At 38.7% G+C, this 23460-nt stretch overlaps 1 protein-coding gene across 5 annotated transcripts in view; it reads right to left on the reverse strand.

The window, feature by feature from the left end:
- Positions 1-1527: 1527 nt before the first annotated feature.
- SYT1 (synaptotagmin 1) overlaps positions 1528-23460 on the reverse strand; it is a 566577-nt gene continuing 544644 nt past the window's right edge. For all 5 annotated transcript variants that reach the window (XM_010338453.3, XM_003927827.3, XM_074402517.1 and 2 more), the window contains 2 exons: positions 17477-17610; positions 1528-4586 (listed from right to left, as the gene is read on the reverse strand). In XM_010338453.3, coding sequence (XP_010336755.1) covers positions 4380-4586; positions 17477-17610 — 341 coding nt within the window. In that variant the 3' untranslated portion in view covers positions 1528-4379. The remainder of the gene's footprint in view (positions 4587-17476; positions 17611-23460) is intronic.

Raw genomic sequence — 23460 nt, forward strand, 5'->3', positions numbered from 1 at the left:
ATATTAGACCTTCAAACCTTTTGGGAAAATAACATTGAAAATGGATGAAGTGATTTTTTTTTTTCTTTTTGAGAATTCATTAAGAAATATTCTTTAAATAGTTTTGGGCCAAATTTTGAGAGCATTTTAAGAAACAAAATCCTCACCATTGAAAACCAAACAATTGTGATTATTTAATGTTGATTTTAAAAAATTTGTAACCCTAGTTGTGCCTGACATTTCCTTTTAAAAACTTAGATTTAGAACCCTTTGCCAACAGCTTCCTCACAGTGAATAGTAATTAAGCCATCTTTCCTTAATCTTTCCTGGTTGTCTTAGCAGTTTGGGTTTCGTTCCTATTTTTATTTGGCCATGACTGAGAGCTGATGGAAAGAAGTATGATGTATGTAGCCAACCTTCAAAGACCCTATCATGAATACACTTGTAAGTGAGATAAATTTTGCAGAAGTCTTGCTCACTTCTTGACTTGAGTGACTCCTGCCAGTTCCTTTTGTACTTCGCTACGTTATCTTCTCTAGAAAACTCTTCTTGATATCTCCTCCCCAAAGAATGTGCTGTGGGACTGGATCCTGAGGATACAGATTCTGAGATTAAGCTGTGCAAAAAGGGGTTATATTGGAGGAAGTTCTCTTAGGAACAACACCTGCAAAGCAATGAGGAAAACCAACAGGGCAGAGAAAGAAGCTGAATTGCAGCGCAGTTGCAAAAGCAGTCTCCACTAACCCCTGGGGCTATGAAACTGAGATGGCACTTCAGAGAGATCCCACATCAGCAGCCAAATGTGGGCTGCTCCCAGGGCGGATGCATAAACTTGGGTGAGATAGCTTCCTTCTGTAGAGCACAGAGGAACACAGCTGTCAGCTATCAGCAAACACCACTTCTAGCAGCTGCAGCAAGAATACCTCTCTGCTGCAGGAGGATCATGGTGATACACCATGGTTTCTACTGTGATTGATCCAGTAAAAGTCCTCAGCGGCCTAAGATCCTTACTTTTAAGTGCACATCACAGTGCTCTGCGATAGTGTATTTACATCAGCCTGAGACTGTGGGCTCCAGCGTCCAATAAAGTAGGAACTTGATAAATGTTAAATTTAATGGAGAAAAAGTGTTTACTTATTTCTCCTGGCAATTGCAGTAGGTATAGAATTTAACGTATCATGCTGTTCTCTGAAACTGGGGTTAAAACAATCTTGTTTGCAGTCCCATTATGGAAAGGCTTTGTGGCTTGGGTTCTGGAGTGAAAACTCTGAAGGATGCATGTTGGGGCAAAGTGAAAAGCCTCAGAGGATGTCAGATGAACTGATCACAAACAGGAACTGCCCAGGAACACCAAGCAGCCATGGTCAAATGCTCTCCAGGCATTGTTTTCCCTCCAGCCATTCTGTAGTCATCAGTCATCAGTGACTCAGACGCTGGCATTCAGTGCAAACTTTTGTTTAGCTGCTGTTTCCAGGAGTCCCCCAAAGTCAATAGGCCATTGGCTTACCACCAGAGTCAGGCAAGGAAAAGAGTGGGAAGGCGGCAACATCAACAGGAAATAAAACATTTTTATTGAATATCTGTGTAATATGTTAAGTCATTTTTAACAACAATCAGAAAACTACTGTGGAATTCACTACACAAAGTGAAACAAAATTTAAACCACCTCATCAAAAATGAAGGTAAAATACAGCTGAAGTAGTTGGCTCGCGGGCCACGAGCCATATGGCAGAAGAAAACACCCCAACATTTCTACAAGATACAGAAAAAACCCACACAGAGAAACACTCAAGCAGGCAGTAAATATACACAAAGGCAACTAGGATCTTTCTAGAGTATCGGATTCTAATACTTTACACAGCTTCGTCAGAAAGGTACATGTGGCTTATTTGAGGATGAATCTTGGTCATAAAGCAGGTTCCATCACTGACTTGTGAAAGATGGCATAGTACCAACTAATTCTATGGTGACAACATGTCTGGCAGTGTCGCAAGAGAATACATTAGCAGTACTTTAATGCAAGAAATAATATCTGCTCAGCAGCTTGAACCTGCTTGTTTTAAAGTGTTGTTTCATTGTGAACAACTTAAAGCTGAAGACAGTGAAATTAAATGTCATTTCTGATATTTAAATAAGTTTTAAAAGCCAATCAATTCCCTCTCTTTGGAAGGGTTTGGTCCTTTAAATTGAAAAGAGTCTTGTTTGAATTTTCTATTCAAGCCATTATTTAATCTCACAATCTGACTTGTGTACATTTTCTATGTTTTTTAGATGTATGGTCCTTCAGCAGAAGGAGATGGTATTTTTCTTTTGTCTTTTGTGTCTGTCCCAATTATAAAGTGTTTGCTATGTCTGGGCTAAAAGGCAAAAGCATTTGCCCCTTCTTTGATAAGGAAACAGTAATGACAGGAATTCCAGATTTTCTGGGAAACAGCCAGCCCCATGTTCAAAGCCTACCATCAGCCCTTTTTGAATTCTCTTTAGTTTTTGAAAAGACATGGTGTGATATCCTGAAGTCTGAACATGAGGTCAATGCTTAGTTTTCCTCCATTTTGTTTTGGTATTTGTGAAGATAAACTCTCATTTCAGAGGATCACTACTGTCTGTGGCCTGGAAATTAAAATGGGTCACAGAAGTGAGTGGGAGAAAAGTGAGTAGATGCAATGTGACATAACAGGCTGCCCTTCCACAAAGTGGTTGTCTACCATAGTGGGGAAAAATATGGAATATTGCACAGTGCTTGACAAAATGCTGTGTTCCACCCCATTCTTTGTATCTTCCTTGTCCTATGCATAGCTTTTCAGTTCTGAATTGGTCCTTTGTAATGAGAACTGTTTGTGCTACACACACCTTGGGCAGTGCAGTAGAAGGGAATGGCAGTATTGTTACAATATCACTACGGGATAAATTGAGCGCTATCCACTGAGGAAACTACGTGTCTAAGCACACACGGCAGTCACAGTGTTACACAGAGCAGTCCTTTAAGACTCTTATGGAATGACTAGTAGCTTCATAATAGTGCCATTTACTACATAATAACATTGAAAACATTTAAAAACTCCTCCTAAATCAAGCATCTAGTATACATAAGAGGTTGCTTCAGTTTTCTAGAACTTGTTCTTGGTTTGTTTCACCTTTTGTTAAAGGACAAATTGAAACTTAAAAGTAAAAAGAGTATATAAAAAGATCACTAGCTGTCTGTTTTGGCTTAATTGAAGTGCATTCAGAACTATGGCTAATCGTTGTTGTTGTTTTTTTTTTTTTTTTTTCCATCTTTTGGTGGGATCACAATACTGTCTATTTACCACAAAGTAATTTTGTGTAATAAGCACAGATTGATGTGTTAAAAATATTCTGCATTCCTTCTAATCTGGTTTTATATAATAAAATATTTTGTTACAAATTCTAATGTGCAACCCTTTTGGAATTATTGTAAGTGTGAAATCTGGAACAGAATTCACAGGATGCACATTTTGTATAAAGGTGATAATGGAGAGCTACTTTTTTCTTTTTAAATAGTCAGGCAATATTTCATAAATGTTGACTTCTCCCCTCAGCTTCTTCTTCCCCTATTCCCAAACAAATGTGTCCACACCACACACACACACACACACACACACACACACACACACACACACGGAACACCTTGTAATATGAAATCATTGACTCCTGTTCAGTTGCTTCCTCAAATGTAAGAGTGAAGCCATTATTTTAACTTCGTAAATATGTACAGACAGATGCTATTCTGGTTTTTGGCTATGCTTCCTTGAGGTCAGCCTGGATGCTGCTGCTCAGATCATTCTATTTTGCCTGTGCAGGATTTTTAAAAAATTGGATTCACCTACCAAGTATGTGGTGTAAGTTTATCTTGGAAAGCTCAGGTTTAAGTTGTCCTTTAAGATATCAGTTTAACTGTACTAGTGCCTTACAAGTTGATATTTTTGCTGGAATGCAGACGATACTATATTTACCATATAATATATTATCAGCTCTCCTATATCTCAGTCAATTTACATAGTTTAAAATAGAACATCTTATTAAAAACATCTAGATATACACAGATTAGGAAACGCTTACAACATACAAATACACAAACTAGAAATAAATCTTTAGCATACTGGTATATACAACGGTGTGATACAATAAATAATTTCAGTCATGCTCTATCTACACATCATATTGCTTAAAAGAAGAGTAGATTTGGAGGGCAGTGGTATGGTGAAGGGCTTAGGGGCTCTCTACATTTAAATTTGTGCAAATTAAAACAGGATTTGAAGTACCACTGAATTGTGTTAGGAATGCATGGCTGGAGAAATGAAAGGACCCATATTACTGAGGTATTTACAGATACTGGCTAAAGAGCACTATATGGGCAAATGCAGAAAGGCTTCTTCTTTCCTTTACTTCTTGACGGCCAGCATGGCATCAACTTCCTCCTCTACCTGCAGGGTGTGCCACTGGGCAATAGGTCGCCTGGGGTTGGCCAGCATGTCTGACCAGTGTCGCAGCTCCGCGCCGGTGCTGTTGTAGCCCACAAAGACTTTGCCGATGGCATCGTTCTTGCCAATCTTGTCATAGTCCAAAACAGTTACCACCACCTGCACTTTCTGAAGGGAGACACAAAATGAATATCAATTATCTAGCTCTAGAGAGAAGACCCAACTAGAAAGCTTCCTTGAGATCTAAGGAATTGGAAATAAAATAATCAATCTCCAACCACTAGGATGAGGACGAAAATGGCTTTCTTCTTCCATTACTATATCATCATTGTCACCATCATCATCTTAATATTCAAACATTATTTTTTATTATATATTTTGCACTAAGTCTTTTACCTGAACGAACTGTTACTTCTCATAACAGATCCTATTAATATTGCCATTATACAGATAAGGATGGGTGAAGCTCTGAGAAGTTATATAACCTGCCTGAGGTTGTTTAAGGACTGAGTTGTTTGGTTTTCAGAGCCTATCCTGTAAACCTCTGTGCCATGGAGTCTGCGTCAACTTGTGCTAACCTCTAAATTCATTTGCTTCAATAGCCTCATCAGTGAAAGTTCTGGCATTGGTGTTCAGGCCACTCTGTTTGATTATAATTCCCATGGCAACCGTGTGCAATAATCTCATTTCAAGGGGGCGACAGCATGTTACAAAAAAATTAGTATTGAATTTCAAATAATCATATGATTGTGAGCATAAAATGTGACAATACAGTGAAAGTCTTTCAAAATAGTAATAAAGATATTTTTTTCTCATCCATACATTCTCTCTGTAAACATTTACTGAGTAACTACTATGTATCTGGCATTGATATCAAATGGAAATATCCTTTTAGGCTATACAGGATTTACTTCAGTGATTCTATCAGACTTTGAAAATTTGATAACTTCCTTTTCTGAATGATTGAACTGATGAAAGCAAATCTATACCATTATGGTATGAAAGATACACTTTTTAAAAGCACATTTCACTTCTATTTCCTGAGTAACGAATTTACTTAGCAGACTATGTGATGATTTCAATCTAGCAACTGAGTGTAAAGATAAGAGTTTAAAATAAATGGAATATGCAACATTTATGGCCAGAGTTAAAGTAGCAGAAAATATAAAAGCTAGGGCCAGATGAGGATACAGCTGAGTTATAGCCCTTTAGTGGACTTTATATGCTGAGACTGAATTATTATATTAATGAAATGAGAAATGTCATTCATATACAGCTTCAGAACAGAGAAAACAATCCCTTCTGGAAGTGGAATTTAGAATGTAAAATGCAACATAATGGCAATAAAAGAGACAATCTTCCCTTGCAGTGATTCCACTGTTAAAGGAATTAACTATCCAATAGGTAGTTTCTGGAACCAAGAAGTGGGATATATTGATTCTAAGAACTTGTCCTAAGCAAATTTATCAGGAAACAATCATTATAAATGTATCAGGGATACAGTATACACAAAGGTAACAGAAGTTTTAAAAGTTTGATTCTTTCACTTAGGAATGCATTAATTAGTAGCACTCAAAACAAAATATCCTTGTGAAGGCTTTGGATTAATGTTTCCAGTTACATATGTAGTTTATTTCTATATTTGGGGAGGAGGGGTTACATTTTCATATGCATTTGGAAATGAGTGTATTTTGCTTCTTTCATAATACATTTTATAGGGATAGAGAAAGACAGAGGACAGGCATATTGTTTTATTACCTCAGGATAAGGGAAACCTAAACCCCTATTTTAGCACGTGGAATACTTATATTTTCTAGAAAAAGGCAAAGACTATAAAAGTTGCCTCCTATAAAAAAAAAGGAAAAGAAAAATAATAAACTGACTCAAGGAACAGAGAAAGAGGGATACAGACAAAGGAATGCTCATTATTTCCATGTTTAATGTATTCTATACTGGGCTCAGTTTCTGTCTGTTCTGACAAAATGTTATTGCCTCTAAAATGATGCCCAGAAACCTAACATGTGTTTTACTTTTAATGTTTTTCACTTTCAATATATTTGCATTTTCTGCAGCTTGTAGTTGAAAAGGATTATTTATTTTAAAGTCAGAATTGTAGCTCAATGGGAGTTTTCATCTCAATGCCTTGCTTTATATTATTTTGTGGAATTTTAAAAAAATACCAGGAGGTGTTAGTTTCCATAAGAATAAGGTCTTAGAACTCTAAAGAGTTCACTGAAGAAATATTACAAAATAAATTGTTGGAAAAAGTTGATGTCTTAAGGGTTTGCAAGGGGGTCCAAAGCAGGGGGCCCACTGGTTCAGGCTAGTGAACAAATTACTGGGAGCAGGGAACCAGTGTCCTCTGCATTTACTTATATAACAGAGGTTAAAGTAAGTAAGTATGTATAATTTGCCACCATGTGAAAATTTATATGATAAATGTTGTATTTAAAACTATCAACCAGTACGAAGATGGTGGAGTTATTGGTTATTTTGGATCATTTAAGACTGCCCTATATTACACAGTAGCTACTAGCCACATCTAGCTGTTTCAATTTCAATTTAAATACACGGAAGTTAAATAATGTTTCTTGGTCACATTAGTGACTGAGGTACTCATTTGCCACCTGTGGCTATCATATTATTGGACAGTATAGATGATGGAGTATTTCAATCATCACAAAGTTCTATTGGACAGCATTAATTTATATATTGATTTAAACTTATTGTTAGATCCATTTTCTAATAAAATGTTAACTTGAAAAAGGACATTAGCATGTGAATAATAGTAATAATAATGATGATGATAATAGGACCATTTACTGTGTATTCCTATGTATTGGGCACTGTCCCAAGTACTTTTATATGCATAATATCACTTTGACAAGGATTCTGTTATCATTCATATTTTATATGTAAAGAAATTCTAAGCCTGTTTGTTTTACATATGAAATTGAGATAATAACAATGGTACTTTTCTCATAAACTTCTTCTAAGGATTAAATGAGATTATGTAAATAAAGTGGTTAACTTGGACCTAGGCATATTATACATACATATTTATATGTATCTATATATATATGTCTTTACATTAATGTTTCCATGAAGAAAGCTAATATAATAGCTATACTTATTTTGTATATGTATATATTATATAGCTATACTTATTATATATATAAAATATATCTTTTATATACAAAATGTATGTGTGTGTACATATATACACACAGGCATATATATTTTATATATGTAACATTAAGTGTAGAAATTATATTAGCTTTCTTCATGGAATAAAGCTGTGATTAATTCATAAGATACTGTCTTCTAAGAATTGGTTAAAGGTAAATGAACACACAATTGGGCATATTCAGAGTCGTATTGCAGTATTCACAACAGCCAAGATATGGAATTGACCTAGGTGTCCAACAACAGATGAATGAATAAATAAAATGTGGTACATATACACAATGGAATACTATTCAGCCATAAAAAAGAATGAATCCTGTCATTTGTGGCAATGGATGGAACTGGCAGATATTATGTTAAGTGACATAAGCCAGGAACAGAAAGTTAAATACTGTATGTTCTTACTCATGTAGAAGTTAAATATAAGTTGATATCATAGAAGTAAAAGGTAGAACAAAGGATACTAAAGACTGGGAAAGGGAAGATAGAGGGAGATTTAAAAAAAATTTTTTTATTGCATTTTAGATTTTGGGGTACATGTGAAGAACATGCAAGATTGTTGCATAGGTACACACGTGGCAGTGTGATTTTCTGCCTTCCTCTCCATCACCTATATCTGGCATTTCTCCCCATGCTATCTCTCCCCAACTCCCCACCCCCAGCTGTCCCTCTCCTGTTTCTCCCCAACAGATCCTAGTGTGTGATGCTCCCCTCCCTTGGTCCATGTGCTCTCAACACCCACCTATGAGTGAGAACATGTGGTGTTTGATTTTCTGTTCTCGTGTCAGTTTACTGAGAATGATGGTTTCCAGGTTCATCCATGTCGCTACAAAGGACAAAAACTTACCGTTTTTGATGGCTATATAATATTCCATGGTGTATATTTTCCCTGTCCAGTTTATCATCGATGGGCATTTGAGTTGGTTCCAGGTCTTTGCTATTGTGAACAGTGCAGCAGTGAACATTCATGTGTGTGTGTCCTTATAGTAGAACGATTTATAGTCCTTTGGATATATACCCAGTAATGGGATTGCTGGGTCAAATGGTATTTCTGTTTCTAGGTCCCTGAGGAATCGCCACACTGTCTTCCACAGTGGTTGAACTAATTTATACTCCCACCAACAGTGTAAAAGTGTTCCTATTTCTCCACATCCTCTCCAGCATCTGTTGTCTCTAGATTTTTTAACGATCAGCATTCTAACTGGTGTGAGATGGTATCTCAATGTAGTTTTGATTTGCATTTCTCTGATGATCAGTGATGATGAGCATTTTTCATATGTTTGTTGGCCTCACGTATGTCTTCTTTTGTAAAGCATCTGTTCATATCCTTTGCCCACTTTTGAATGGGCTTGTTTTTTCTTGTAAATCTGTTTTAGTTCTTTGTAAATTCTGGATATCAGCCCTTTGTTAGATGGGTAAACTGCAAACATTTTTTCCCATTCTGTTGGTTTCCAATTCACTCTAATGACTGTTACTTTTGCTGTGCAGAAGCTGTGGAGTTTGATTAGGTCCCATTTGTCTATTTCGGCTTTTGTTGCCATTGCTTTTGGTGTTTTGATCATGAAGTCCTTGCCTACGCTATGTCGTGAATGGTTTTGCCTAGATTTTCCTCTAGGGTTTTTTTTGGTGTCAGGTCTTATGTTTCAGTTTTTAATCCATCTGGAGTTAATTTTAGTGTAAGGTGTCAGGAAGGGGATCAGTTTCTGCTTTCTGCATGTGGCTAGCCAGTTTTCCCAACACCTTTTATTAAACAGGGAATCCTTTCCCCATTGCATGTTTTTGTCTGGTTTGTCAAATATCAGATGATTGTAGATATGTTGTGTTGCCTCCAAAGCCTCTGTTCTGTTCCATTGGTCTGTATCTCTGATTTGGTACCAGTACCATGCTGCTTTGATTACTGTAGGCTTGTAGCATAGTTTGAAGTCTGGTAGTGTGATGCCTCCTGCTTTGTTCTTTTTGCTTAGAATTGACTTGGCTATGCGGGCTCTCTTTTGGTTCCATATGAAGTTTAAGGTGTTTTTTTCCAGTTCTGTGAAGAAGGTCATTGGTAGCTTGATGGAGATAGTGTTGAATCTGTAAATTACTTTGGGCAGTATGGCCATTTTCACGATATTGATTCTTCCTAACCATGAACATGCAATGTTTCTCCATCTGTTTTTGTCCTCTCTTATTTCGTTGAGCAGTGGCTTGTAGTTCCCCTTGAAGAGGTCCTTTATGTTCCTTGTTAGTTGTATTCCTAGGTATTTTATTCTCTTTGTGGCAACTGTGAATGGGAATTCCCTCTTGATTTGGCTCTCTTTGAGTCTATTATTGGTGTATAGGAATGCTTGTGATTTTTGCACATTGATTTTGTATCCTGAGACTTTGCTGAAGTTGCTTATCAGTTTCAGGAGATTTTGGGCTGAGACAATGGGGTCTTCTAGATATACAATCATGTCGTCTGCAAATAGAGACAATTTGACTTCCTCCTTTCCTATTTGAATACCCTTTATTTCTTTTTCTTGCCTGATTGCTCTGGCTAGAACTTCCAGTACTATATTGAATAGGAATGGTGGGAGAGGGCGTCCTTGTCTAGTGCCGGGCGTCCTTGTCTAGTGCCAGATTTCAAAGGGAATGCTACCAGTTGTTGCCCATTCAGTATAATATTGGCTGTTGGTTTGTCATAAATTGCTTTTATTATTTTGAGATGCGTTCCATCAATACCTAGTTTACTGAGGGTTTTTAGCATAAAGGGCTGTTGAATTTTGTCAAAGGCTTTCTCTGCATCAATTGAGATAATCATGTGGTTTTTGTCTTTGGTTCTGTTTATGTGGTGAATTACGTTTACAGACTTGTGTATGTTGAACCAGCCTTGCATCCCTGAGATGAATCCTGCTTGATCATGGTGGATAAGCTTTTTGATGTGCTGTTGCAATCGGCTTGCCAGTATTTTATTGAAGATTTTTGCATCTATGTTCATCATGGATATTGGCCTGAAGTTTTCTTTTCTTGTTGAGTCTCTGCCGGGTTGATGTTAGTCTCATAAAATGATTTGGGAAGGACCCTCTTTTTGGATTATTTGGAATAGTTTCAGAAGGAATGGTACCAGCTCCTGTTTGTATGTCTGGTAGAACTCGGCTGTGAACCCGTCTGGACCTGGGCTTTTTTTGGGTGGTAGGCTCTTAATTGCTGCCTCAACTTCAGACCATGTTATTGGTCTATTCAGGGTTTCAACTTCTTCCTGGTTTAGGCTTGGGAGGAGGCAAGTGTCCAGGAATTTATCCATTTCTTCCAGGTTTACTAGTTTATGTGCATAGAGTTGTTTGTAATAATCTCTGATGATGGTTTGAATTTCTGTGGAATCTGTGGTGATATCCCCTTTATCATTTTTTATTGCCTCAATTTGGTTATTCTCTCCTTTCTTTTTTATTAATCTGGCTAGTGGTCTATTTTGTTGATCTTTTCGAAAACCCAGCTCCTGGATTTGTTGATTTTTTGAAGCTCTTTTTGTGTCTCTATCTCCTTCAATTCTGCTCTGATTTTAGTTATTTCTTGTCTTCTGCTAGGTTTTCAGTTTTTTTGATCTTGCTCCTCTAGCTCTTTCAGTTTTGATGATAGGGTGTCAATTTTTGATCTCTCCTTTCTTCTCACATGGGCACTTATTGCTATATGTTTTCCTCTAGAGACTGCTTTAAATGTGTCCTAGTGATTCTGGTATGTTGTGTCTTCATTCTCGTTGGTTTTTAAGAACATCGTTATTTCTGCCTTCATTTCATTGTTTATTCAGTCAACATTCACGAGCAAGCTGTTCAGTTTCCATGACGCTGTGCAGTTCTGAGTTAGTTTCTGCATTCTGAGTTCTAACTTGATTGCACTGTGGTCTGAGAAACTGTTTGTTATGATTTCCGTTCTTTTGCATTTGCTGAGGAGTGATTTACTTCCAATCATGTGGTCAATTTTAGAGTATGTGTGATGTGGTGCTGAGAAGAATGTATATTCATTGGATTTGGGGTGGAGAGTTCTGTAAATGTCTAATAGGTTTGCTTGGTCCATATCTGAGTTCAAGTCCTGGATATCCCTGTTAATTTTCTGTCTGGTTGATCTGTCTAATATTGACAGTGGGGCATTAAAGTCTCCCACTATTATTGTGTGGGAGTCTAAGTCTCTTTGTAAATCATTAAGCACTTGCCTTATGTATCTGGGTGCTCCTGTATTGGGTACTTATATATTTAGGATCATTAGCTCTTCTTGTTGCAGTGATCCTTTTGCCAATGTGTAATGTCCTTCTTTGTCTCTTTTGATCTTTGTTGCTTTAAAGTCTATTTTATCAGAGATGAGAATTGCAACTCCTGCTTTTTTTTGCTCTCCATTTGCTTGGTAAGTCTTCCTCCATCCCTTTATTTTGAGCCTTTGTGTATCCTTGCATGTGAGATGGGTTTCCTGGATACAGCACACTGATGTGTTTTGGCTTTTTATCCAATTTGCCAGTCTGTGTCTTTTGATTGGGGCATTTAGTCCATTTACATTTAGGGTTAATATTGTTATGTGTGAATTTGATACTGCCATTTTGATGCTAGCTGGCTGTTTTGCCATTAGTTGATGCAGATTCTTCATTGTGTTGATGCTCTTTACCATTTGGTATGTTTTTGGAGTGGCTGGTACTGGTTGTTCCTTTCTATGTGTAGAACCTCTTTGAGGAGCTCTTGTAAAGCAGGCCTGGTGGTGACAAAATCTCTGAGTACTTGCTAGTTCACAAAGGATTTTATTTTTCCTTAACTTATGAAGCTTAGTTTGGCTGGATATGAAATTCTGGGTTGAAAGTTCTTTTCTTTAAGGATATTGGTCCACACTCTCTTCTGGCTTGTAGGGTTTCTGCTGAGAGATCTGCTGTGAGTCTGATGGACTTCCCTTTGTGGGTAATCTGACCTTTCTCTCTGGCTGCCCTTAGCATTTTCTCCTTCATTTCAACCCTGGTGAATCTGATGATTATGTGCCTTGGGGTTGCTCTTCATGAGAAATATCTCTGTGGTGTTCTCTGTATTTCCTGGACTTGAATATTGGCCTGCCTTGCTAGGTTGGGGAAGTTTTCCTGGATAATATCCTGAATAGTATTTTCCAGCTTAGATTTATTCTCTTCATCGCATTTAGATACACCTATCAAACTTAGATTAGGTCTTTTCACATAGTCCCACATTTCTTGGAGACTTTGTTCATTCCTTTTTACCCTTTTTTCTCTAATCATGCCTTCTCATTTTATTTCATTGAGTGGATCTTCAACCTCTGATATCCTTTCTTCTGCTTGGTCAATTCAGCTGTTGAAACTTGGGCATGCTTTGTGAAGTTCTCCTATTGTGTTTTTCAGCTCCATCAATTCACTTATTTTCCTAAGTTGTCCATTCTTGTTAGCATTTTGTCAAATCTTTTTTCAAGGTTCTTAGTTTCTTTGCATTGGGTTAGAACATGTTCTTTTAGCTCACGGAAGTTTCTTACTACCCACCTTCTGAAGCTTGATTCTGTCATTTCATCACCCTCCTTCTCCATCCTGCCTTGTTCCCTTGCTGGTGAGGAGTTGTGATCCCTTGTAGGAGGAGAGGTGTTCTGGTTTCGGGTGTTTTCATCCTTTTTGCGCTGATTTCTTCCCATCTTTATGGGTTTATCTACCTGTCGTCTTTGTAGTTGCTGACTTTCAGATTGGGTCTCTGAGTGGACATTCTGTTTGTTGATGATGAAGTTATTTGTGTTTCTCAGTTTTCCTTTTAACAGTCTGGCCCCTTTGCTGTAGGACTGCAGAGGTCCACTCCAGGCCCTGCTTGCCTGGGGATCACCTGCAGCAGCTGTAGAACAGTAAGGGTTGCTACCAGTTTCTTCTTCTGCTATCTTTGTCCCAGAAGGATATCACCAAATGTCAGTCTGATCTCTCCTTTATGAGGTGACTCTTTGGATATACAGGGGTCAGGGAGCTGCTTGAGGAGACAGGTCTGTCCTTTATAGGAGCTCAAGTGCTAATCTGTGAGCTCTGTTGTTCATTCAGAGCTGCTGGGCAGGTACGTTTAGGTCTGCTGCAGCAGAACTCATAAACCGCTTTTTGTTCCCAGGTGCTCTGTCCCAGGGAGTTAGGGCTTTATTTATGAGTTTCTGTTGTGCTGCTGCCTTTTTTTTTTCAGGGCTGCCCTGCCCAGCAAGGAGGCAACCTAGTCACTGTCTGCCTGCAGAGGCTTTGCTGAGCTGCTGTGGGTTCTACCCAGCTGCCATGTGAGCTTCCCTGCAGTCCTATTTATAGGGGTGTAGTTAGAACTGCCTCGGCAATGGTGGCCCACCTCTGTACTGGCGGACTCTCTCTGTAATGGCAGGTTGCCTTGGCAATGGCAGGCTGCCTCAGCAATGGCGGACTACCTCTGTAGTGGTGGAGTGCCTCAGTAATGGTGGACGCCCCTCCCCCACAGAGCTGGACCATCCTGTGTTCAGCTGCACTTGCAGTGAAACTCTCAGTCCAGAGCCTTTCAGATTGCTGTTCTTTTGCGGGGGTGGGACCAGCTGAGCCTAATCACCTGGCTCCCTGACTCAGAATTTTTTTTTTTTTTTTTTTTTTTTAGTTGAACAGTTGACTCTCTCTCAGGTGTTCCAGTCAGCTGTTGAAAAGGCACCGGGATCAGAGTGATTTCCTGTGTGGCGACTCACTGCGCAGTGGTGCTGAGATTTGTGGCACTTTTTTTTGCCTGGGAATCTCCTGGCCTGGCTCCCTGTTCAGTCCCCTTTTTAATCAGATGAATGGGTGACTTCCTGGGGTTCCAATCGGCAGCTAAAAGGGACCCAGACCAGTGTATTTTGTACGGAGAACTGCTGCGCCGAGGTGCTAACAAAGCAGCCTCTCTGGGGCACCGACAAAGCAGCCACGCTGACCAAAACAGCCGCGTCAGCAACAACAGCTGTGCTGGTGACCCGTGGGGCTCCTCTGCCTGGGAGTCTCCTGGTCTGTGGGCAATAAAAATGTGGCGTCCACTCACCCTCTGTGCTTTCGCTGGGAGCTGCAATCCTGAGCTGTTCCTAAACAGCCATCTTTGGAGATTTGTTTAAGGATACAAAATCACTGCTGCATAGGAGGAATGAGTTCTAGTGTTCTGTACTATTATAGGACGGCCATAGTAACAATAACATAGGATATAATTTCAAATGGCTACAAGAAAGATATTGAATGTTTCCAAGACAAACAAATGATAAATATTTGAGATGATAAATATGCTAATTACTCTGATTTGATAATACATTATATATATGAAAACATTACTATGTGCCCTGTGAATATGTACAACTATTATTTGGTAAATAAAATAAAAAAAGAGTATTTGTTATTCTGGACCTTTAGAAGGCTCTTTTTTTGTAGGTTTGATGTCTGCTCTCCATTTCTCCTTCAAGTTATGAGCATACAGCTAGTGCTTGACTTACGACCACGATTGGTTCCAACAGACCGGTCATAACACGATTTGGTAGTAGGTTGAGTAGGCTATATGTACAGTACTGTGAAATGATGTTATAAAAATCTTTAAGTCATATTTTATCATAATTTTCTTTCATTATTGTTATATATCATAATTTTCTTTGTTCATTTTATGCCATTTGTATCATCTCTATACCATTTTGTTTCTTATTTTTACATTCGTCAGGTTTAAGTAAAACACTGCATTACCAGTACAACTGGTTTAATATTTGCAAAACATACAAAATTACAAAATACAGGTGCATACAAAAATACAAAATGCAGGTGTAAAAAAATACCATAGGAAACATTTTCCCAATTGCAAAACATATCAAAATATATAAACACGTACGAAACATTTTATTGGCTGCTGGTGCTTGATTGCGGATTGTTGATGTCATCATCTGAGGCAGCAGCAGGGGTTACCGGAGTTGGTTTTTTCATAAACATGGTGAGCTTTGTCTGAATTGTATGTTTCTTTTTTTCTTCATAAATTTCACGATACAGATGAAACATATCGTGTGCCATCCATTCAGTCCTTGCAAATCGTTCGATGTTTGGGTCCATTGTTTTGAAATGTATAAGAATTTTATTCAGTAAAGATAAACCATCTGATAATCCCTTAGTGGTGAACTTTCTTTCTGGCTCCTCCTCTTCTTTCTCTGCTTCTCTTCTTTCTCCTTCCGCCACTCTTTCTTCTTCCAGTTCGATTAGCTCTTCATTTGTAAGTTCATCAACATTGAAAATCTGTTCTGCTAGATATCCCTCATCTGTAATTAATTCATCCAGACTATCAACAAATTTAGGTGCTCCTTGCTCATCCGCACTCGCTGCTTCTCCAGTCACTCGAACACTAAGCATTTGGAATCTTTTCTTGAATCTCTGGAACCAGCCAGTGCTTGCTACAAATTCTTGACTGTAATCTTCTCCAGCACGCTCCTTCAGAGTCTGAAATAGACTTCTCGCCTTCATCTGCACAGTAAAAAGACTTAATGGTGTCCGTTTTTGAATTTGATCTTCCATCCAAATATATAGCAATTTCTCCATTTTGTGGATGGCCCCGCTTCATTGCTTTGTTATAACTGTTGATTGCATGGGTGCAGAACCTTTCACAGCTTCACGAATTCCTTCTTTATCTTTCAAAATTGTCGACACAGTTGAGTGTGATAACTTCATATCACGTGCGATCACATTCACTTTCTTTCCTCCTTTGTACTGCTTAATTACCTTCATTTTCGTGTCGAGATCGATGGCCTTTGTTTCCTTCTTGGCAGGCTGAGGTGTAGACAAAGACAGTTTCCTCTTGGTAGACATCTTGGGAGGGGTTTGATGAAAAATATCCAAGACACAAAACACAAATTGCTGTACCGAGTCTGGGATAACAGTTGAAATGGTGCACGCAGAGATGGTAGTGCTGCCAGAAGCTGGTCCGCACTGTCGTACATCCAGCTGGGCAACGTTTGTGCTGCCAGATGTGGAGCAGTCGTGGCTAGCGATTGTGGTCATAAAGTCGAATGGTCGTAAGTTGTATAGGCTGTAAGTTGATCAATACCTGTACTTTCATATCACTTAAAATATACACCTTTGCCAATTATTTAATAAAATGTAAAAAGAGTGTTGCCTTATGCAGTTTGACTCTCTGATGCCCATTAAAGATGTGCAAGAAATGGCCCAAAATTATTGGATATGAACTTTGGATTCTTATAGGCTAACTATGGAGATGGGGTGAGAAAATGTAAATATATTAAAAAAAAAAAACCTCTAAATGATAAGGTTGCATGTTATCACTGTGGCTCCACATAGCAATTTAATTTGAACATGTTAACCACAAGGACATTTAATAGAATACTTCCCATCCTAAATATTGTCTGGCAAATTGAGGCTCCACTTTTACTAAAATAGCCATCCACTCCACCTCAGACACAGGAAGCTGAATTTAAATAATTAAAAATGCAACTTGGCCTAATTTTTCTATTGCTAATCATCTTTTAATAAAGACTCAATATGCTGCATATTTAGCATCAATCAAAAATATTTCTCTTATCACTATTTTTTGCTCTGACAAGGAGACTGACTTACGGCCTAGGAGTAAATAGTGAAAGCTCATTTTTCTCTTGGCTTTTTAACTTTTGTAGATGCACTTTTGAGTTAGCAGAGTTGTTGTGTTGATTTTCTTTTTCCAGCTTTATTTCTGCTCAACACAGTGCCAGCTGTTTTTGGCTGATGAGTCAGCACGTCCTGTGCTGTATATTTTATCCTATCCTTCTTGATGTAGGTCAGCCATCAAATGTGCACGGGAGAAAGAATGGCAGTTCTAATGAAGGCATGTGCACTGATAACTTACAAGATCTGTGTGTATAATTTATGTGGTCTGAAGGAATGAAATTGAGTGGGAAGATAAAATTATGTTTGACATTACCTGGATTTGTTCAAAAGGTACTTCAAAGCTGAATGACTCATTGTAGTAGGGGTTAAGTGTGTTCTTTTTAATTGTTGTCTTTTTCTTCTTCAGCCTCTTGCCATTCTGCATCAGATGAATCTTCACATAAGGATCTGAATGAAAAACAGGAAACAAAAACTTTAGGAGATCAGAGATACATATTTTATATTATAATTTTGCTTATAAAAGAATGAAGTATCTTCCACAGGTAAATAATTATATAGCATGTATTTAGTATTTTTTAAATTAAATAATTTGTTATTGAAATAGTTTAAGGTACCTATGGGGCATGCTTTTTGCCATGATAGCTCAATATTTATAGTTTGATTTAAAAGATGAGAGTAGTGGTATGCTGGTAAACCAGCTCTTTGGGGGAAAAAAAGGATTAACATGTGGCATTTCCCTATGTCTATGGTATATATATATATATATATATATATATATCCCAACCAAGGCCAATGTCACGCCACTAAGCTTCACAATTGGCTTAAAAAATTAACAGTTCGCTCTTGTGAGTTGTCAAAGGGCTTGCCTGTAGCACAACACTGTATGAGAATAAAACTCTTAACAGAGAGAGAACAAAGGAGCCATTTCATTCATTCATTTATTCATTTAATCAATATTAGTTGAGTGTGTATGATGTGATAGGCACAGTTAGGCCCTAGGAATATAGCTGCAACACAATAGACTATCCTTGTCTTTGAAGTTAAACTTCAGTTTGTGGAGGAAATAAACTAAGTTTGTATAGAAACAAAATACATGAAATTACAAGTTGACAAGAGTGCTCTGTAAGAAAAAAGCAGAATAGAGATAATATAGGAAATACCAAGGATGGTATGGTGAATAGTAAAGTAGGAAGGCAATTTAGGTTTTAGATTGCTCTGGTAAGGCATCTGTGGAAGTAAAATTTAAACTGAGATGTGAAGGTTGAAGAGTGAGATGAGGCCAGCTGAGCCTGAATATTTCTAGGTAGAGAAGAACTTCAAGTGTTCGAGGAAAAGAGAAGAGACCGGTACACACCAAAGTAATGGGAAAAGGAGCAGACAGATCCCTGAGCAGTTTCCCTAAAGCCTCATTAGGCAAAGGTCAAGTAATAAGTCACTGGAGGGACAAGACAATTCCCTTTTACAGCTCCTATTACTAATGGATGAATATTGTACCTTCAGGTCACTAGAAACCAATGCTCGCAGTTGAAGGAAAGTCTCTACTGTTTTTCTTAAACATTTTTCCATTTCATATGTAATGCATGCTCATTATAGAAAAAATATCAGAAAGCAATGATGACCGAAAAGAAAAAAAATGTTGAATCTAGGATTTTACTTCCCCAAAATAACTACTGCTAAACCTTTCAAATTTCTTTCTTCTCTCTCGGAACATGTAGAGCTGGGAGAAACTTTCCAGATGATCTAGTCTAATGCCCACCTATTTTTAGAAGAGAAAACTGCAGATGAGAAAAGGGTATTTTTATCTCCCTCTCCCTATCCCCAGTAGAACGTAACTCCTAAGGGACAGAACTTTGTCTGTCATATCCACTATTTGAATTTGCTAAAACAGTGCCTGGCATATATTCAGTTTCTGTTGAGTAAGTGGAACTTATTTAGGGCCTCAGTCTGGGTCTTTTGACTCCCAGTCCTGTTTTTTTCCCACTCCTCTAAAGTCTACATTGCTAGGATAATGTTGTTGGGAGATTTTTTAAAAATGTTACATCCAGTTAAGGGGATCATAATTAAGATTTTCATCAAAATTAAGAATATCTTTAAAAACCAGGCCTAGAGGCTGGGTGTGGTGGCTCACGCCTATAATCCCAGCACTTTGGGACGCTGAGGCAGGTGACTCAGGAGGTCAGGACTTTGAGACCCTACTAGCTAACACCATGAAATCCTGTTTCTACTAAAAATATAAAAATTAGCCAGGCATGGTGGCATGTGCTTGTAGTCCCAGCTACTTGGGAGGCTGAGGCAGGAGAATTGCTTGAATCCCGGAGGCGGAGGTTGCAGTGAGCCGAGATGGCACCATTGCACTCCAGCCTAGGTGGCAGAGCAAGACTCCATTTCAAAACAAACAAACAAACAAACAAACAAACAAACAAACAAATCCAGGCCTAGAGATGAGAAACCAGCTCCATAAACTCAAGTTGATCAGTTAAAAAAAAAAAAAAATCCACTGTAAACAGTTGTAAATGGAAACAAAAAATGTCACTGATAATCCATGTTATTGTTCACAGCCAATGTTGATTTGGTTCAGAGACCTTGTTTGTCTTATAAAGTTCCCCAGCCCCCCATCAAACCCCTTGTATTTTTTTGTTTTTGTGTTTTTTTTTTGAGGTGAAGTCTTGCTCTTTCACTCAGGCTAGAAGGAGTGCAGTGCCGTGATCCCGGCTCACTGCAACCTCTGCCTTCTGGGCTCAAGTGATTCTCCTGCCTCAGCCTCCCGAGGAGTTGGGATTACAGGTGCCTGCCACTGTGCCCGGCTAATTGTTATATTTTTAGTAGAGACGGGATTTCACCGTCTTGGCCAGGCTCATCTCAAACTCCTGACCTCGTGATCTACCCGCCTCGGCCTCCCAAAGTGCTGAGATTACCGGTATGAGCCACTGTGCCTGGCTCCCCTTACACTTTTACAAAGATAATCATGTCTCCAGTTGTTCTTTGGCACTGATGAAATACACATATCTACTATACATGCCTCCTGTGTTCATGTGTTGAAACTTTATCAACCTAATTGAGGCACAGGTTTTCTCAAGAGAAGCACTCTTGAGTATCCATTGATTCATTTAACACAGTAAGTGATAAGAAAAAGCCTTGCACATCTGCCATTTCAGTAAGCAAATTAAAAACCCAACAGGATAGTTTCAGATTTTGCTAAGACTCTGACATGATGTTATTAATGCCTTGGGGAGAATAGGGTAATTTTAAAAAGATTGATCAAGAAAGTCCTCATTGAGATGGCAAACTTCAGCTGAGAACTGACAGACAAGAAAGAATCAGTCATTTGGCTGTATGGTGGATGCTTGTACCAGCCAGGAGCAGTACCTGCAAAGGCCCTAAGTTGCCCCTCATTCTGCATGTTTGTGAAACAATAGAAGGCAAGGGGCACAGAGGTAGATGGTGAGGTCAAAGAGGTAACTTAGGACCTGCTGATTTGTTGCTTTTGTAAGCAGAAGCTGCCAGTTCTGATGATTCAGGTGTATTCTACAATTTCATGATATATAAAAAAGAGAACAGAGGGTTGAGGGCCGGGCGCGGCGGCTCATGCCTGTAATCCCAGCACTTTGGGAGGCCGAGGCAGGTGGATCACCTGAGGTTAGGAGTTCCAGACCAGCCTAACATGGTGAAATCTCACCTCTACTAAAAATACAAAAATTAGCTGGGCGTGGTGGCCCACACTTGTGATCCCAGCTACTCCAGAGGCTGAGGCAGGAGAATCGCTTGAACCAGGAAGACAGAGGTTGCAGTAAGTCAAGATCATGCCACTGTACTCCAGCCTGGGCAACAGAGCCAGAGTCTCAAAGAAAACAAACAAACAAACAAACAAACAAACAAAAACAGAGAGAGAACAAAGAAAGTGGAGCTGGTTTGGAGCTGCTATAAATGGGTAGTCTCAATCTTTGCCTTTGGAGATTGACTCTGATGCAGGTACTAAAGCACTTACTTTGCAGGCAAAATTCCCATCGTAATCATGACAAAAGCTGGAAGTAACTTACAGTTCTTTATCAGCTTTTGTGCTTGGATAAGTCTTGACATATGTACCTGGAATGGGCACATTTGAGCATCTTCTTGGCTCAACAATCTGAAGTCTTAGATTGCTTCTCAATTTTCTCCAGTCTTGATTGCCAGGAACTAAGTGCCTTCCAGTTCTTTCATTGTATTGAAGTCTTGTCCTGAACTTGGGTCCCTTTAGCAATATCCCTAATCTCTTGCTTAGCTTGTTTGTAACTTTTTCTGAGACATAGACCTTGCTCCTATATCCCTAGCTAGTGGCTGAGTTCTCTAAATGGAAATACACCCACCTCTGAGTCACATTTGTGCTTTAAGAACATACTTTTTAAAATTCTAAAGCAAAGATTAGCTCTCCTACAAAATAGGCCTCTGGATAATTAAATTTGTTCTGCTTTAGGGGTTGTTCTGCAAAGCAAAATCCTTGTCAGTTTCTTGGTGGCTTAGAAGTCCTCATGATTGCATAATAAAACACAATTTTATGCAAATAATCAAATAAGATGTAATGAAACTCACGAATGTTGCTCTTGCTTTTCCTGAGTACAACTGCTGGACACCATGCATGACATCTAAATATTCACTAGGTTTTTCGAAACATGTAAGTAGTATAGGAAACCTGCAACCAAAAAATTGGGCTACTGTTTCTAGGCCCTCTATATCTCTGCAACTATATGGATTTACTCTGTTTCCCAAAACAAGAACTCATGGAATGCTTCATCATCTAAATACTGACACCCCATCTTCAATGTCATGTAGATAATCCCTGTTGCCACTGAAATAGATGCAAGACGTGAGACTCTTCACTTCCTTTGTTTAACTTATCTTAAAAAAATAGTTGAGCCCTTTTTAAAAAAAAAAAAAAAAAAAAACCCGGGCGCGGTGGCTCAAGCCTGTAATCCCAGCACTTTGGGAGGCCGAGGCGGGTGGATCACGAAGTCGAGAGATCAAGACCATCCTGGTCAACATGGTGAAACCCCCTCTCTACTAAAAATACAAAAAAAAAAAAAAACTAGCTGGGCGTGGTGGCGCGTGCCTGTAATCCCAGCTACTCAGGAGGCTGAGGCAGGAGAACTGCCTGAACCCAGGAGGCAGAGGTTGCGGTGAGCCGAGATTGGGCCATTGCACTCCAGCCTGGGTAACAAGAGCGAAACTCCGTCTCAAAAAAAAAAAAAAAAAAAAAAAAAAAAACTTTGGTAGAAGGGAAATCTGTTCTCTGATGTCTATCTAGTTTCTAGTAATGTTTGTTCACTTCTGAAAAATGATGAACTGAGATCAGAAAAAAAGTTCTTCATTCCCAACAACACACTGCAGGTACAGTGAATGTAGATACATGGCCTTATCTTGGATAATTTCAGGGCTCTCATTTGGCTTCGTTATTGATGTGGCACTGCTATCCTTTATTCACCATTGTCAGGCTTTCTTTTTGTCTGAAATCAGCCTTGCTGGGCTTTATCTCCTTTCTGTCATAATAGTTGTTATGACTTGGAAGCTTTTCATGACACTGTAATAAAATTATCCTCAAACTTTTGTATGTTGTCAAGCCTTTTTAATATACCAAATTGGGCTATTTGCTCCTGCCAGTTACAATTATGGGAGGCAGAATAATAGCTCTCCAAAGATGTCCACATTGTAATCCTTGGAACCTGTGAATATGTTAACTTACAGGGCAAAAGGGACTTTGCAGATGTGATTAACGTTGCGGATCGTGAGGTGAGATCATCCTACATTATTTAGGAGGGCAAAATCAAACTACATGAGTCCTTAAAAACAGAGAACATTTCTGGGCTGTGGTGAGAAAGATGGGGTTTTGCCATGTGGCCCAGGCTAGTTTCAAACTCCTGGCCTCAAGTGATCTGCCCACCTCGGCCTCCCAAACTGCTGGGATTACAGGGTTGAGTCACTGCACCCAGCCAAAAAGGCTGATTTTTTAAAAAAGAATTCAAACCAGTCTATTCTGACTCCAAACCTGCTGCTCTTTGTGATATGTCAGAGAGACAATTTAATACAGTGTTTACAAGTACAGACTCTAGAGCCAGCCTAATTTGGATCTTGGCTCTGCTTTTTTCTAGCTGTGTGGTCTTGGAAAAGTTATTTTGCCTCTTTGTGGCATAATTCCTTCAATTGTAAAGTAGTGAAAATGATAATACCTAGCTCATAAAGTTGTTAAAATTAAATTGAATTACCACATGGAAAGTGACAAAGTGTGGCTGGCACATTTCATTGTTAATTATTACTATGGCTTTATGA

This window comes from Saimiri boliviensis, chromosome 7 (genome assembly GCF_048565385.1).
Source record: "Saimiri boliviensis isolate mSaiBol1 chromosome 7, mSaiBol1.pri, whole genome shotgun sequence".
NCBI lineage: Eukaryota > Metazoa > Chordata > Mammalia > Primates > Cebidae > Saimiri > Saimiri boliviensis.